General features: G+C 63.2%; 1 protein-coding gene and 1 long non-coding RNA gene across 2 annotated transcripts in view; one reads left to right on the forward strand and one right to left on the reverse strand.

Annotated features, from left to right (window-relative positions):
- Positions 1–6598, reverse strand: part of LOC306649639 — a 192544-nt gene extending 185946 nt beyond the window's left edge. Inside the window, exon 1 of the long non-coding RNA XR_013760675.1 lies at positions 6006–6598. This is a non-coding gene — a long non-coding RNA (uncharacterized lncRNA). The remainder of the gene's footprint in view (positions 1–6005) is intronic.
- Positions 1–16303, forward strand: part of GTF2IRD1 (GTF2I repeat domain containing 1) — an 84044-nt gene that overhangs the window by 16725 nt on the left and 51016 nt on the right. The window contains 2 exon segments of the mRNA XM_079120726.1: positions 13245–13373; positions 14901–15042. Of these exon segments, the coding sequence (XP_078976852.1) occupies positions 13245–13373; positions 14901–15042 (271 nt within the window).

Here is a 16303-nt window from a genome sequence, read left to right on the forward strand (position 1 = left end):
CAGCCCTGGCCATTTAGGACGCCTGCCGTTTCCCCCGGGGCCCCTCCGTGTGTCCCTGAGGTTATCTGTGGGGCAGGGCCTCGGGAGGCCTGCTCGGGCCGGGCCTGCGTGTGTGTGTCCAGAAAGCCTCTGTGAGAGGTTGCCTACCAGTCTTTGCATTTTGGATGAATTTCTAGGACACACTCAGAACCAGAGTCCAGCGTGGTTCAGTGTCAACCCCTGGACAGCAGCTCGGGAGCCCGAGGCAGGAGCATCTGGATCTCAAGTTCAAGGCCAGCCTGGGCAACTTCGCAAAACCCTGTCGCAAAATGTTGAACGGGCTGGGGATGTGGCTCAGTGGTAGAGCACCCCGGGTTCAATTCCCGGTACCTGGGGAAAAAAGAAAAATTTGATGCGTCACCAGGTCACCAAATCACCAAATTCCTTTGCACAGTGGGCCGTGTTGGCCCAAGGCCTGGGGCCAGGTGAGCCTGGCCAGCCTCTGGGCCCCACGGGCCTGGCTCTGCAGAGCAGAGGTGGGGAGGGGCAGCTTGGCTGTGTTGGGCGCCTGACGCAGGGTCCCAGGACCTGAGCCTTCTGCATCCTTTGATTACCCGTGAGGGGCCCCTCCCCAGGTGACCTGCAGACCCAGCGCCCGGCTCCCGGAAGCCCCTGGAAGCCCCCGTCCCTGTCCCACTGAGAGCTGGCCGTGCCTCTGACGGGGCCTGGCCTGGCTTTGAACTCTGCGGTGTGCCCTCGCGCCCCGAGGCCTTCCTCGTCCTTGCGACACTCTGCCGGGCTCTTGCGTGGGCAAGAGGCTCATCCCTCCATCTGATGTCTTCCAGCAGCCCAGGCGCCAGGGGGGGATGCAGTGGAGGCAGACGCCCCGCAGCTACTGAAATTGGGATCCCATCTCAATTATTGCTCGTTTTCCAAGAAATAACGTCAGTGTCCCTGAAAGCCCTCTGGTGCGCAGGAGATCCAGGCTGGGCTGCAGCCTGTGGTGGAGGCTCGCCTGCAACCTGCGAGTCCCTGGGTCCCCAGCACCCGCCCCCCCAAAATCCCAAGTGGCCTTGCGTGGGCCCCGGGAGAGCGCGCTGTGTTGGTGTGGGCCTGGGTCCCTGGGCAGACCGCGAGGCAGTCCATCTCACTGGCCTTGTTCCCCCCTGCCTCGGGTTCCCCGGATGGACGAGGGGTGGTGGCATGAGGCTCCGACCAAGGGTGTGCTCGCGGGATCCTTTGCCAGATCAGCCCCCCAGGTGACAGAAGTCAGCTGTCCAGCCCCCGCTGCTTGACCCCAGGCAGGTCACCTGGAGAGCCCTTCAACAGGCCTGGGCAAGTGGGAGACAGCAACCGGCCCCACCCAGGGAGGGGATGGTAGTTCATCCCTCCATCCTGGACCGTCACCCCAGTGGGGCACTGCTTCTTTGTGTTTGGACCTTCAAACTGGCCTTTTTGTTATTTTTGTTTTTTGGTTTTTTTGCTTCCGGGTATTGGACCCAGGGTGCCTAACCACGGAGCCACATCCCCAGCCCTGTTTTGTATTTATTTAGAGACAGAGTCTCACTGAGTTGCTTAGGGCCTTGCTAAGTTGCTGAGGCTGACCTTGAACTTGTGATCCTCCTGCCTCAGCCTCCTGAGCTGCTGGGATCACAGGCAAGTGCCACTGTGCCCTTTGACCCTCAAACTTCTTTGAGGCTGGCATGAGTGAGCCTGGCCTCCATGCGGGGCCTCTGGAGCCAGCATCCTGGCTCTGGGTGAGCATCAGCAGGCTGGCGTCGCAGGATGGGTACATACTCACTAAACAGTGGCCACCGACAGCCCAGCCAGTCATTTCTAGCTGCGAGGCTCAGTGGCCAGCTACCTGCGGTCACGTTATCAAGCACCCAGTCTTCAGGTGCTTTTTTTTTGGCTAAAGGAAAAAGAAGGTTTATTGCTTTGCTAGCAAAGGAGAAGCAGAGGGACTCCTGTCCCAGAGGCTGAGATCCTGCTCCTTAGCAGGAACAGGGGCTTTAAAGAGATGACTCAAGGGTGACAGTCCAGGTGTCCTCTGTCTGGAGCGTAATTCACTTGTTAATTTGGGAGAGTCGTTTCTGAATCTTCTGGAGCCATCCCCAAAGTCTGGATGACGTCCTTCCTGTGCTGGGCGTGAGCTCAGGACAGATCACTCTGCCTGGGATGGGGAGGAGGGTGATCCTGTTTCCCGAGGTGAGGGAGGAGCAGGGGGAGCGGGAGGGGCAGAGGACACGTCCATCTAAACACAGGCCCAGCCCCGAGGGCAGGGCTGCCTCTGAACCCTGGAGTGGAGCCAGAGCCTTTCCCGAGGGTTTCTGCCTTCCCTTCCGAGAGGGGGTGAAGTTGGGGGAGGTGACCCGGGGTCCTGCTCCCCTCTGGTGGGCCGTGGGCAGTCCAGGGTCCAGGATGCTGGCAGTGCCCTCCTGTCTGCCGGAGGCTGACTGCTCTGGGTTCCTTGCGGGTGCATCCGCTGTTTGGCCTCTGGGAGTGGCTTCGTTCACGTATGTGTCCTCGGGGTCCAGACCGAGGGTCAAGGGCACTTAGCCTACCCGTTCGCTGACTGGGGGCTGCTGTGGGTGGGGTGGCCATGAGGAAGGGGCCTAGAGGCCTGTGGCTGCTGCTGCATCCTGGGTGGGCCCGACCATCTCCTCTTTGAGCCCCTGATCCACTGCTTGTGGCCATCCTCCAGCATCTGCTGAGGCTCTGTCCAGCCTCAGACGTGTGCCGGGTGGGAGGCTGGCCACCTCGGACTCGGAACCAGGAGCTGGGGGCTAAGGGGGGAGGGAGGAGGCTTTGTGGGTGGGGTCCTGCCGGACGCCCCCGGGGGAGGAGCAGGTGCAGACGCAAGACCCCGGCTGGCCCCCGCAGTGAGGAGTGGCGGACAGTGCAGCTTACCGGGCAGCCGTGCAGCGGAGGCTTGGGACAGCGGATCCCGTTCAAGCTTCCCAACAGGGCAGGTGCCCATTCTACAGATGAGCAGGGTGAGGTTTGGGGAAGGAGATCAGGTGCTCATTAGACTAGCTGGACTCAGGGGCACTCCACCACTGAGCCACATCCCGACCCTTTTTTGTATTAGAAACAGGATCTCACCGAGTTGCTTAGGGCCTCGCTTAGATGCTGAGGCTGGCTTTGAACTCTCATCCTCCTGCCTCAGCCTCCTGAGCCGCTGGGATCACAGGCGTGGGCCACTGTGCTCTCATTCTTGAACTATACCTGGAATCGGAGCTTTGAAAGCTTGTGGGATCAATAAGTTCCAGTTCGTTTATATCCCACACTATTGCAGAAGTTATTTGAAAGATTCATCAAGCAACATGGTAAGATGGGACTGGGGACGTAGCTCCAGGGCAGGCGCTTGCTAACCTGCACCAGGCCCCGCTTCTGTCCCCTCTGTCCTGGCAGTGGCTTTGATCATCCTGATCTAGGGGGGCTGCATCCTCCAGGCAGGAGATGGGAGGGGAGAGCAGCCACTGCTTGCTCTCTGGAATGTTCTGCCCTTCTGTTTGGGACTGGCTGACTGGCAGAAGCTGCCTGGCAGCCATGCCTAGCTGCAGAGGAGCCCTTGGAATCCGTGGGAATGGGTTCCACATCCAAAATCCAAGGATGCTCAGGCCACATATGTAAAATGGCGTGGAATTTGCACAGGACCCGTGTCCCTCCCTGCTGCACCTTAAATTGTCTGTAGCTGACTTGTGACATCCTGGCCCTGTCATAGCATGTCAGTAGTTGCTGCAACACACAGTTCAGGGAATCCTGACAAGAGAAAAATCTGTATGTGTTTGGTCTGTTTCTCAAATATTTTCAACCCAAAAGTTGGTAAAAATCTGTGACACGGAACCTGTGGACACAGGGACTGGCTTTGTTTGTGTTCCAGCCTCTTCGGGAGTGGAGGGCGGAGGAGAAGGTGGCTTGTGAGCACTGAGTGAAGCAGCCACAGTGTCTACCTCGGCGTACACGCTTGGGGTCCATGCACACTTGGGACCGTGCACACTCGGGGTCCATGCACACTCGGGAGCTATGCACACTTGGGACCGTGCACGCTTGGGGTTCACACACACTCTGGATCCACGCACACTCAGGGCCCTAGACTCTTGTGGGTGGGTCACAATCCAGGATATCAGCTCTGTGCCACCAGGCGGAAAGGAAGTCTTGTTCTGTTGTAAGGTAGACCAGAAGTCAAAGCCCAGCAGGCAGCTCCACACAGCCGGTCAGGGAAGACTCAGATAGGCTGCTTCTGGCTGCAGGTGGAGGAAGCCCACACAGCAGGTGCCCTGAGCAGCATGGATCTCCAGTGTCAGTGTGAAGCCCGGAGGTGGTGGGTCAAGTCTTGAAGGCCAGGTCTTCCAGTCTGCTCTGCTGTGCTCTGCCTGAGACCCACCTCCTGGCTGCTCTTCTGAGGGCCATTGTTGGGGTGTCCGTGCAGAAGGAGGCCACCCAAGGCTCTCTCCAAGCACCAAGCTCGCCAGTAGCCCTCACAACTCCACGGCTGGGATTGGACTGGTGGCTTCTTATCCCAGTCCCTGCCATGGGGACTGGAGGGCCCTGATCCCAGCCAGAGACCCAGCCTCACCTATGGGCCTTGGACATGATATGTCCCTCTCCCCGCTCATGCAAGTGTTCAGTCCCCAAAGTCTTATGTTAGTGGCTTTTGAGTATGGAAACAAACCAACTAGGGAGTTTGGGGTGGGTTTGGGGAAGACGTTAAATTAGATTTGGCCACTAGGATGGGCCCCCATGTTTGAATTCTGGTGACGTTAGAAGGAGGAGAGACCACACAGATGAGCCCTCTCCCCCAGTGTGCTGCAGCCAGTGGGACCCTCACCAGAGCCTGGATCATGCTGTTTGGACTATAAACCTCTTTTCTTTTAGAGTGGTCTGTCTCAGGTGTTTTGTTATAGTAATGAAAAGCTGATTGATAATACTTTGGGAAGGCCCTGCTGCCCCAAGTATCTGCATTTAGATGCCAGGACATGGTGGGTGAGCTTGCTTAGCAGGAAGAGAAGGACCTTTGGGGTCTGGGCCAGGGTTGGGACACAGGTATCATGACCACAACTCCAGATTGCCTTCCACTGCACTGTAGCCAGGTGTGAGACCCCCTCCAGCTCAGTCCAGAGCCTGGCCTCACAAGGAGTAGAGGCAGGGCTGTGGCCTGCCATGTCCTCCCCTGGCTACAATAATGGGTGGCCAGTGGGTGTGACCAGAATCCAGGCCCCCCAGGATACCATCCCCACTGGGGAGTCCCTGGAGCAAGAGATGAGTATCCAGAGGGAGGTGGGGCTGCCAGGGAGGAAGGATTGTCCCCCCCAGCCAGGAAGGGAGAAATCTCTCTTTGTTTGTTCTCTCAAGCTGCTTTTTGGAGAAACACAGGCATATGGCTGAGCGTGGTGCGGGGGCGTGTTTGGGTGGAGTGTGAGCCTGCTTTTGCCTTTTGCATGGTTGGGTTTATTTTTTCCATTGGCTCCAGCACCCCAGCTGGCCCAGGGGGCAGTGAGACTCGAGTCAGAGACGCTTCCTGGGTGTCTGCAAAAATCCGCTTCTCCCGCGGCACTTCTGGGGTGTCCATGGGGAAGGTTGGGGAACTTTCCAGCAAAGCCAGCCTTGAGCTTCTCAGAGTTTGAGGAGAGGACGGTGTGTCTGGGGGCCCGTATGAGTTTCCCGAGGCTGCTGTAACAAGTGTAGGCAGATTGCCCCTCAGCCACCAAGCTCAGGACCGGGCGTCTTGGACTTCAGAGCTGGTTGGATTTTGGAATGTTTGCCTGTGCATCGTGACGTATCGTGGAGTTGGGACCCGAGTCTAAAGTTGCAGTTCACTCCTGTCTCGTCCACACCTCATGCGTACGTGGCCTGAAGGTGATTTTTTTGTTGTATTTTGTACCAGGAAGTGAACCCAGGGGTGCTCCACCACTGAGCTGCATCCCCAGCCCTTTTTATATTTTATTTTGAGCTAGGGCCTCGCTAGGTTGCTGAGGCTGGCTTTGAACTCGTGATCCTCCGGCCTCAGCCTCCAGAGCTACTGGGGGTTACAGGTGTGCGCCACTGCACCCGACCACAAGGTAATTCTACACAGTACTTTCGGCATGTCTGTGTTTTGACTGGGACCCGTCCCGTGAGCTCAGGGGTGGGAAGCTGGGGGAACCTGGGGACCTGGGGACCTGGCTATGGCTTTAGGTCCCTGCTCAGAACACCGTGGCTCTTAGAGCAGTTCGGGTTTTGGATTTTCAGGTCAGGAAAGTTCAACCTGTTCCACTAACATGGTGCCTTGAGCAGCCCCATGTGTATCCTGCCGTGTCTGGAGGTCAGAAGCCCTAAGTCAGCACCGTCTCACTCAGAGCAGGGTGTGGGCGGGCCCGCGCCCTCTGCAGGCTCCAGCCTCGCTCTCCAGCCTCTGGTGGCCGTGGCTCTCCTGGGCAAGTGACTGCGTCCCTGAGGGTTCAAGGCCAGCACAGCCAAGGTCTGTCTGCACTTGGCCTTCTTGTCTGTCAGTCCCCGCTGCGAGGACGGGCGGCAGCCTCCAGGCCTCCGTGGTGGCCCAGTGTGCCTCCCCTCAGCATGGCTCACCCACAGAAGGTGACATTCACACTCCAGGAACAAGGACGTGGCTGTCTTTTCAGAGGTCGTTTCTGAGCCTACGGGGAGTCCCTAGGGGCAAATTGAGTGGCCCTTCTTGCTGCCTGGCTCTGCTGGGAGAGAGACTGGTGAAGGAGGGCAGGCGGAGATTCCCACTGACCTCTCTTCCTTCCCCGCCTCTGCTGTCCCCCCACCCACCCGACCCTCCTGCATATGCACGCACACCAAGACATCTGCCACCGCTCGCCCCTTCCCCAGCATGCCCCTCGCGCACCAGCATCCCAGGGTCTGTGCTTGGGCGTGTGATTATCCCTGGCTGCGTAACAAGTAGCCCTGGACCTGGTGACAGCAAACCACAGTCCGGACTTATTTCAACCTCTCACAGTTGGGGGTTGGCTGGGCTCAGCCAGGCGGGCCTTGCTCAAGTTCTGTCCCGTAATTGCAGTTGAAAGGTGACCAGGGTTGGGGTCCTGTGAGAAGTGTCCTCCCTTGCTGGCCTGGTGCCTGGGCTGGGGAAACAGCCAGGGCTCTGGGGCATCTCCGGCTTTCTTGGCATTTCCAGCGTGGTCCAGTCAGGACAGCTGGAGTCTCGTGGCCACTGTCTCAGAGTAAGTGGGACGCCAGGGGATGTTGTGCCTTTGGGGACCGGGCTGTGGAGTTCCCACAGAGCTCTTCCAGGACCCTGGCCAGTTCAGAGCAGTGAGGTCCACACTCCAGAGTAGGGGCGTGAGTTGTCACCTCGGTGGGCCGAGCGCCAGGGAATCTTTAAACCCCTGCCAGTGACTGGGTGGCGGTTCGCTTGCGGGTGGATTCGAGGGTCCTCGGTACCCAGAAGATGTCTGGGGTGCAGGCTCCTGGCGCTGTGTCCCCTCAGGCTCCGGCTGCTCCTCTGGAGGACCCCGAGCAGGGTCCCTGGAGCACAGCCTGGTCTAGAACCGGGGGCTGGTGGGGGGCCAGCAGGAGCGTTTCCTCTGGCGGGTTCCAGAGTCCAACTGCAGCCTGTGCGGCGGGTCCCCTGGCAGGCAGTCCTCGGGGGTCCTCGCGCCTGGGTCCCCTGGCAGGCAGTCCTCGGGGGTCCTCGTGCCCGGGTCCCCTGGCAGGCAGTCCTTGGGGGTCCTCGCGCCCGGGTCCCCTGGTAGGCAGTCCTCGGGGGTCCTCGCGCCCGGGTCCCCTGGCAGGTGGCCTTCAAGGTCCTCCTGGTGGCGGGATTCCCTTCCTGAGTCAGTGTCCCACCTGCCCTTCTGCAGGGTTTGCAGAGGTGCTCACCTGCCTCGATGCCCGGCTCTTGCTCAGGGGCCACCGTGCCCGCCAGTGCAGGCCTCTGGAGATCCTGACCGGGTCCTGGCTGGACGGTGGGGGTGGAGCTGCTGGTCCCGTGGTCCTGTCCTGGGGGGGTGGGCAGCCAGCTGTTCCCACGGGGCCCTTTGCCTTCCTGCCGTGGCACCCGCCCCGCTCCTCTGTGTCCCTCCAGCCACGTCCCCGCCAGCCGTGTCCCACCAGCCGTGTCCCACAGCACTGGTCACGTTCTGGTTTTTGTTTGCGTGTTTGCTTGTTTGTTTGTTTTTTATAGTGACCATCCTAGCAGGCACCAGAGGGTGTCTCGCAGTTGTTGGGATTTGCATCTCATCGGTGGTCAGTGACGTCGGGTGTCCTCTTGTGTCTGTCGAAGGTCTTGGAGAGGCGTCGTCGGGAGGCGGCTGTTGCTGTTATATTTGGGGATCCTGTATTTTTCCGGGTTGTCACTCCCTCATCAGATGTACAGTCTGCAGATATTCCCCGTTCCTGGATCGGCTGTGCTCCTGGAGTTGCCTTTTTCCTGTTGATTTCCCCAAACTTCTCCTTCCCCTTCACCCCTGGATCCAAGTCGTGCTTCTCCCTTTGCTGCTGTCCAGGGACGTGATGGCGTCATCCTCCACCGTGTACCAGAGAACGCCTGTCTGCCCCTTCAAAACCCCTTTAGGGGCTGGGGCTGGGGCTCAGTGGGCAGAGCGCTTGCCTCGCATGCCCAAGGCCCTGGGTTCAGCCCCACCAGGAAAAAAACAAAACAAAACATTTCAGCTGCCGTCAACCCGGAAGCCGGTGTGACAAGCCCTCACTCCCCCCAGAAAGAGGTGGATGAAACGTATGGATGGAACCCGGGCGACCCTTTCTCTCTCCATGTGGAGCTGCCCGGGCAGGCTGCCCTGGCCTCCTGCCAAGGCCCTTAATTCTCTGGAAACACTGACCTGGGAGTGCCCGGGGGCAGAAGGGACCCGGCCCAGAGCAAGCTGCACGCGTGGGGGTTCCAAGCAGGGAAGGCGCCCAGGCTGCCCCTGCTTCCCCAGCCTCCCAGGGGCGCCCACCCTCCAGCTTGGCAGAGCCACCGCGGCCGCTGGCCCTCCCTGAGCTCACTGCCTGAGACCCACCCGGCTGATGGCCAGGCGAAGGGGCCACTGGGTTCTGTCCCTTGGCGAGTAGCTGATGAGCACAGCGACTGGGTGACTGCCGGTGTGACAGGAGTGAGGCCCTCCCTGGGCACCCCTGCACTGGCCCTGCTGGTGCCTGGAGGACACGGGGCCTCCCCCAGACCCAGCGGAGAAACAGGCCCTGCCGGGGAGTCTCCCTGCCGGCCGTGGCCCTGGGGCCAAGGGGCGGGCAGCACGGAGCACCCTGACCTGCGCGCAGCCTTCCGAGCGAGGGCCTCGGGGCCATGTGGTCTGTGGGGTCGAGGGCCCAACCTGGTTATCTCAGGTCCCTGCCTGGGCACCTCCTGACTGCGGTCTTGCCTGGTGGCAGGCCTGCCTCTGGCCTGGGCAGCACCTGCTCAGCCAGGGATGCAGCTCTTGGCTGTGCTGCACCTGCTGGCCTCCAGCCCTGGGTGGCCCACGTGGCAGGCAGGACGCAGAGGCCTTGGAACCTGGGGAGCAGGGACATCCCCAGGGATACCCTGGCCCAGGCCCTGCTGCACGTCAGAGTCCCCGCGAACTTAACAGCACGGCCTCCTGGGCCCTGCTGTCCCGGGGCTGCCAACTCTGGGCCCGGGGCAGGGGGTGCAGGCCCCAGAGTTCACCAGGCGGGTGATTGGCAGTCTGCTGGGCGCAGGTGGGCAGGGTGGGTTGGGACACGGAGCGAGGGGCAGGTGTCACGGGATGCTCCAGAGCCCGGGCCTGGAACCCAGCACCTTCCAGGTGGCACCCCTCCACCTGCCCTGGCTCTGCCCTTTGGGTTCACACACAGACCCACCGACCCCTGAAGGAGGTGTCGTCCTGGTCTCCCCCCCGCAGGTGAAGCGGCCCCTCGTCCTCCTCGCCTTGCTCCCTGGCCCCCTGCCTGCGTCCCCAGGCCCGTCTCTCACCTCAGTAAGCGACGTGATATTTTGGGACCCAGAGGATGGACGTGCACCTTCCTACTTCGTGTCCGTCCATGTTCTTTGCTGCTGAGGGAGAAGTGTGGGCCCCTGGCCAACAGGGCCCTGTATCAGGACGGGGGGCCGGTGACCAACTCTCCACGGTTGCCTGGGACCGAGGACTCTGTGCTAAATCCAGGCAGTTCCTGGGCATCCGAGGGCCAGCGGTCATGCAGGCTGCAGGTCAGCGCTGCCCTCGGCCCTCTGGTCTCTGTCCAGGTCGCTGTGGGATCACAGCCCTCCCGCCTCAGACTTGGAGGCAGACAGGCCGCGTCCCCACATGCACACGGGCTGGGCCCTGGGGAAGTCCCCTCTTGTCTTAGAGAGGGACGCCGTAGCAAGGACGCTCACTCCAGACAGTTCTGACGGGCGGCAGGTGATGCGGGCGCACCTGGAGTACCTGTCTGGGACACCCGTGTGCCAACGGGGCCGCCCACCCGTGGACACGCGGCCAGCCTCCGTCCTCCATCCCCTTCGGCTCCGCCGTGGACCCGTGCGAGCAGCTGTGGGCTCCGTGTGGCTCCTGGCCAGGGGTCGCCAGGCCCTGCCTGCAGGGCGCCTCCGCTCCAGGGGTGGTGGACCTGAGCACCAGTCACTCCCGTGTGTATCTTGGAGCCCGGGAGCACGGGCAGGGCTGCAGCCGGGGAACGGGGCAGACAAGCCTCTGGCCTCGTGGGCAGGAAGCAGGTGGTCCAGATGCGGCAGCTTCCGTGAGGAAAGTTCTAGGAGGGGTGGGCAGTGAGTGGCCGGGCCACAGGCTGGCTGGCCCTGGCAGGAGGTGGCCCCAGACCTGGCCAGGCCTGGAGCCAGTGCAGAAGGCAGAGGCAAAGGACGGTGCCCACAGGGCCTCCGTGCAGGGGGCCTTGCTGAGAGCACCCAGCGGGGCGGCCATGGCACGTGCGAGGCCAGTGGCCTGGACTGCAGGTGGCCAGAGGCGGATATCTGGTGCATCTGGTGCTGAGCTGGCAGGGCCGGGATGGTCCTAGAAGCAGGCAGGAGAAAGGAGCAGGACGGTGTCCGCGTCCAGCCTGAGCCAGTGACCCTCGGCACCGAGCGCGTGCTGACCGCTGTGCCTCTCGGGAGCCAGAGCCTCGTCTGACGTCTGTCCCGATGTCCCCCCGTGGTTGCCGGGCTGGGGCTCCCCTCTGACGGCCCGTCTCCCTGGCTTCATGGTTGGCTGCTCGCGGTACTTGGTGTGCCCTGTCCCCCTGGGCCCCTTGACCGACGAGGAACAGCAGCGGCTGGTGTGGCCCCGGGCCTGGGTCTCCTCCGGGCACCTGGGGCAGTGGCTCCTCCCTGCCGCCCCCACCCAGCTGTACCCCTCTCCCAGCCGGGCTCCTTCCTAACCTGATTAGGACCCTGCCAGAAGGAGCCCGAAGGAGCTGGTGCGAGTGCCTGGGGCTCCTGCTGGGAATGGACCCGGGGTGGCAGGGGTGGGGGTGGGGGGTGCAGCATCAGGGCCTCTACTCTAGAGCTCCCAGCTGCCTCCGCAAGGGTCCTGGTGGACTTTTTGCCACCAAATGGCCCGGGGCCACGGCAGGGCCTGCCTCCTGGCCCTTGAGCGGTGTCATCCGGGATCCGCCCACCTCCCACGGCCCGTCATTCCCTCCGCCTCCCTCCAGTCCCGGGATTTCCAAGTTTCAGAACACTGGGACCAGCAGGTGAAGTGCCTCCAGAAACGTTTAGTAGCAGGCTATAGATTTTTTTGGGGGGGTGCTGGGGAGTGAATCTAGGGGTGCTCGACCTCTGAGCCACATCCCCAGCCCTTTGTTGTGTTTTGATTTTTGAGACAGGGTGTCGCTGAGTTGCTTAGGGCCTCTCTGAGTTGCTGAGGCTGGTCTTGAACTCACGGTCCTCCTGCCTCAGCCTCCCCAGCTGCTGGGATAACATGCGTGCGCCGCGGTGCTGGCTCCAATGTACATTTTGACCAAGCGCCAGCTGACCGGCGTGGCTCAGTCTTCAGCCCCAGCCAACGAGCAGAGTGAAGCAGAGCCGAGGCCGGAGCCAGCCCTGCCCGCTGCCGCCCGCGCCCACCTGGCTTCTCTGGGTGTTTCTGTCGCCTGGGCCGTCGCTGGTTGCCTAGCACCATTCTGTGACGGGGACCATACGCCTCGGCCCATGGCATACGTGGGGCCCTGAGGTGGCCCTGGGGCAGAAGTGCAGTCAGACCTGGCTGTGCCTTGCAGAGCTTATTGTCTAGAGGACAGTGTGGCCTCAAGACGCCCTGGGCTTGTGCCCTCCAGGCGCCAGGCCTTGCGGACCTCTGCCCGCTGGTTCCCCATCTGCCCAGTGGCATCCAGAGTCCACATCCCTGGGCGCCTTCCAGGCCTGCAGCCCTGCCCCGCCCGTCCCCCTGACCTGGCCACTGACACCCAGCAGGGAGCAGCTCAGCCCTGGACTGAGTCCAGGGAGGGAAACGGGCCCCCCTGGGCTGTTTCTGGTTGCACTGGGGATGGGCAGCACTGCCCTGGGGCAGCTGGTGGGCCCTGCTCACTCCGGGGTCAGGAGATCGGGAGCAGGACAGAGCCCGCCGAGGGAGGCCAGGGCCTGGGGGGAGGCCTTCCTAGTCCACAGGTGCCCCAGGACGCCGACAGGCACCTCTGCCCTGCAGGAGCCCCTTAACGACGGGACAAAGTCCTGCCTTGGGGACGCACCAGTCAGGGGAGGCGGCCTCTGCCCTGCGCCATCTACACCCCACACTGAGCCCCACAGCAGGCAGTAGATCGAGGCTGGGAGGCCAGGTCAGTGGCCTTGCCCTGGGGACACGCGGCTTGCTCTGGAGAGGCCAGCGAGGGCCCCCCGACCAGGCTGGCTGTCGATGCCTGTGATGGGCTGAGGCAAGGGACTCAGCCGGGAGGACCCTGGTGTCTTTTGGGGGCGGAGGCGCGAGGGGAGGCAGGCAGGGAACTAGTTCCAGAGTCCGGAACTCCAGGGGCAGTAGGGAGCCATGGAGGGTGTGTGAGCAGGGGAGGGCCGCCGAGCGGGGCAAAGGTGGGATTGGGGCCTATCTGGAGGCTAGTCCTGGCGCTGGCGCTGGGTGTGGCCAGGGGGTGGGGGTTCAGATTTGGGAGGTCGCGCCAAGAGACCCCTCTGCCAGTTATGCTGTCCCCTGAGTCCACACCGAGGGGGTCTGCATGCGGACCACCACAGGCTCTCGAGGGCTCGGATTCCATGAGGCACGCGGCCTCCATCTGCCGAGCCTCAGAGTCCGGGGCCTGGGGGTGGGGCGGCCGGCACCACGAGCCCTCCCTTGGGGCCGAGTGCCTACCGCCCACCGCCCTCCGTCTCCCTCCCTCTCCAGGTGACCATGGCCTTGCTGGGGAAGCGCTGTGACATCCCCGCCAACGGCTGCGGGCCTGACCGCTGGAACTCCGCCTTCGCCCGCAAAGAGGAGATCATCACCAGCCTGGTGTCGGCCCTGGACTCCATGGTGAGAGCGCCCACCTGTTCACGTCCTGTCACGTCCCGTCCCCGGGTGGGCCGCCGGGCTCTCCCGGCCGGTTAGGATGTAACGGTATCCCTCTCCTGGGAGGTTCTGTGCTGGGAGCAGGCAGGGGCCAAAAAAATCTCTCTGCCTCTGTTTTAGGATGATGTAGTTGACGCTCAGAGAGGGCAGAACTTGGCCTGGTGTCACACAGCATAACTAGTTTTAAGGCCCCTGGCCACAGTGGCTTTTGGTAGTTGGACTGGGATCAGTTAAAATGAAACAAAGGAGACGTCCAGCTGTTCAGTCACAGGCGACTCACCCCAAGGGCTACGTAGCCACAGGTGGCCAGGGGCTACGTGCTGGACGGTGCAGACAGAGAGCGTGGCCTTAGCTGCAGAAAGAGGCCCCGGGCAGCGCCGGGTGTTTCAGAGCCTGGGATGAGGAGCCAGTGACCCCATAGCTGCCCAGCGACTGAACGAGGCAGCCCCGGCCGCCTCTGGGCCCTTTAAGGATTTCCCGGGCGACCCTCATGGTGACAGTGACGTCCGGTGTCCTCCAGAGCTCAGGACAGGTCCTCAGACAGCCTGCAGGGGCCCGGGGGGCTCCCACGTTTCCTGATGGCCTTGTGCTCGGGGGCCTTCAGGCGAGGGGCCTCTCCAGCCCTGCTGGCCGCTCCTCCCTGGCAGAGCCGGCGGCCTGTTTGGTGTTGGGTCCGTGTTCTGCAGTTACGCAGGAGCGGGGACGGGGCTGTGCTCCATCTTAGAGAGCAGGAAGTGAGCACCCCAACAGGAGACCCTGGGGGACGGGCCTGCTGGCCCCACGCCATCCCTAGGAGACAGGATCCTGGTTCAGAGAGGTTGAGGAGCCATCCGCAGTCACACAGCACAGAACTTCTAATCAGAAGCCAGACTTGGCAGCCGTCAGTGAGCACTTACAGAAAGATAGAAAGTAGCATTTATCAGGCGCCAACTGTATACCACAGGTTTTGCAGGCAGGGTTTTCCTGCTGAGGCAGACGCTCAGCCCAGATGCTGGCATCTGAGGGACCCTTTGTGCTCTGGAGCTGCCAGCCTTGACTCGGGGCTGGCGGACCCACAGAGGTGGCCCAGTTCAGAGGTGGCTTCCCGCCAGCAGTCTCCATCAAAAGCCTCCCGAGCTCTGGGTGCGGGCTCCTTGTCCCCCGCTCTGCAGAAGGGGAAGCCAGAGCCCGGGCAACGCAGGAGGTGCCCAGCCGCAGGGGAAGCCCCTCTGCCTGAGTCCAGCTTCTGCTGGGGCCCATCCCTCCTCCTCCAGGGTCTGAGGACAGCCCAGGGCAGGCAGGACTGTCCCTGGGCCGGGCCGAGGTGGAAGACCCCCCAGAGCAAGGAGGGCCTCAGAGGCAGAAGTGGAGGGCATGTCCCCCTTCCAGCCAGGGCTGTCCCTCACTGTCCCTCTCCCATCCTAAGACCAGGACAGGGGAGGGCGGCCGCTCCCGGTGCGGCTGGGTCCCAGGGGCCGCGAGGCCCTTCCGCTCACTCCCCTGCGCCCACAGTGCTCGGCGCTGTCCAAGCTGAACGCCGAGGTGGCTTGCGTGGCCGTGCACGATGAGAGTGCCTTCGTGGTGGGCACCGAGAAGGGCCGGGTGTTCCTGAACGCCCGCAAGGAGCTGCAGACGGACTTCCTCAGGTTCTGCCGTGAGTACCGCGTCCCTCGGTGCCCGCCCGCCCCTGCAGCCCGTCCAGTGCCCTGGTCCATCGTGGCTGGCTGCCTGAGGCCGGTGGGGACCCAGGCCTGGTGTCTGTGCCCAGGTCTTCCCCTCAGCCGTGCGTCCCTGAGTCAGGGCCACAGGCACTGGTCCGGCTATGGTGGGTGGGCGCGCGTGCCACAGGCTCACCCAGCGAGTCCCTCTGTCCCCACTTCGGCCCTGGGGGTGGGCACTGTAACTGCCACAGTGTGTCATCTCAGAGCTGCCTCTTGGGGCTCCTGGGGACAGCCTGAGCCCAGGTCCAGGCCAGGCACTGCCCAGTGGGGCGCGCTCGGCAGGGGTGGCCCTTGGTGGCCAGGCAAGGCCTAGGGGGCACGTGCCGCCCCTGTGACTCATGGCGAGGGGGTGGCGAGTGGGTCTGGGGTCCTGAGGCTGCCGCTCTCCCCGCTGCTCCCCATGAAAGTCAGGTGGGTGCACAGCTGGCACCCAGGGGCCCTGCCGGGGCCCAGGCCGCCCTCCAGAGCAGAGGGGCCTCTGCCGCCCCGAGCCTCCTGTTGCTGGGCCTCTGGGCCCCTCGTAGCCCAGTGAGCCTCTGCGGCCCCTCTGGACCCGGGTCCCCGGTCCTCCCTCTCCTCAGCCTTGGCCGCTGCCTCCGCCCAGCTGGAAGGACCTGGAAGGCCTTCCCAGCCTCCAGAGCCACGTCCTTCCGCCCTCCCTGGCACCCCACGCTCGCGCCCTGCGCCCTCTGGCCCCCCCACATCTGCACCCTGTGCCCTCGACCCCTCCAGGGGCCTGGTGCCTCCTCCTGAGGAGGGCAGTGTCACCTTCCTGCAGGGCCCCTCAGGACCAGGGCCCAGCCCCGGCCCGAGCACAGGCCAGGAGCGCCCGCTGCCGCCGGGCACTGTGATCCGGAAACCACCGAGCGCTCCGAACCCCGGCCTGTGAGCTCCTGCGCTCGGGTGGGAAGCTCCTCACGCCCCAGCAGGTCCCGGTCACAGAGCCTGAGACCCGAGACATGCTGCGCGGCGTGGACGCGGCGGCCGGAGCTCGGGTGTAGCCTGGGTCCCCCGTGTCCTGTGTGAGTGAAGATCTCGAGGTGCGGAAGCCCCGATGCCCCGCGCCCCGCCCCAGGCGTGGGGTGAGGGTGCTCGGCCGGACCCCCAGCCTCAAGCTGCTGGTCTGCAGGGACGCGGGTCCTCGGGGCCAGCACTCAGCACCTGGCCTCAGCCCCTCCGCAGGCTGGTCAGTGG

This window comes from Sciurus vulgaris (genome assembly GCF_902686455.1).
Source record: "Sciurus vulgaris genome assembly, chromosome: 18".
NCBI classification, from domain to species: domain Eukaryota; kingdom Metazoa; phylum Chordata; class Mammalia; order Rodentia; family Sciuridae; genus Sciurus; species Sciurus vulgaris.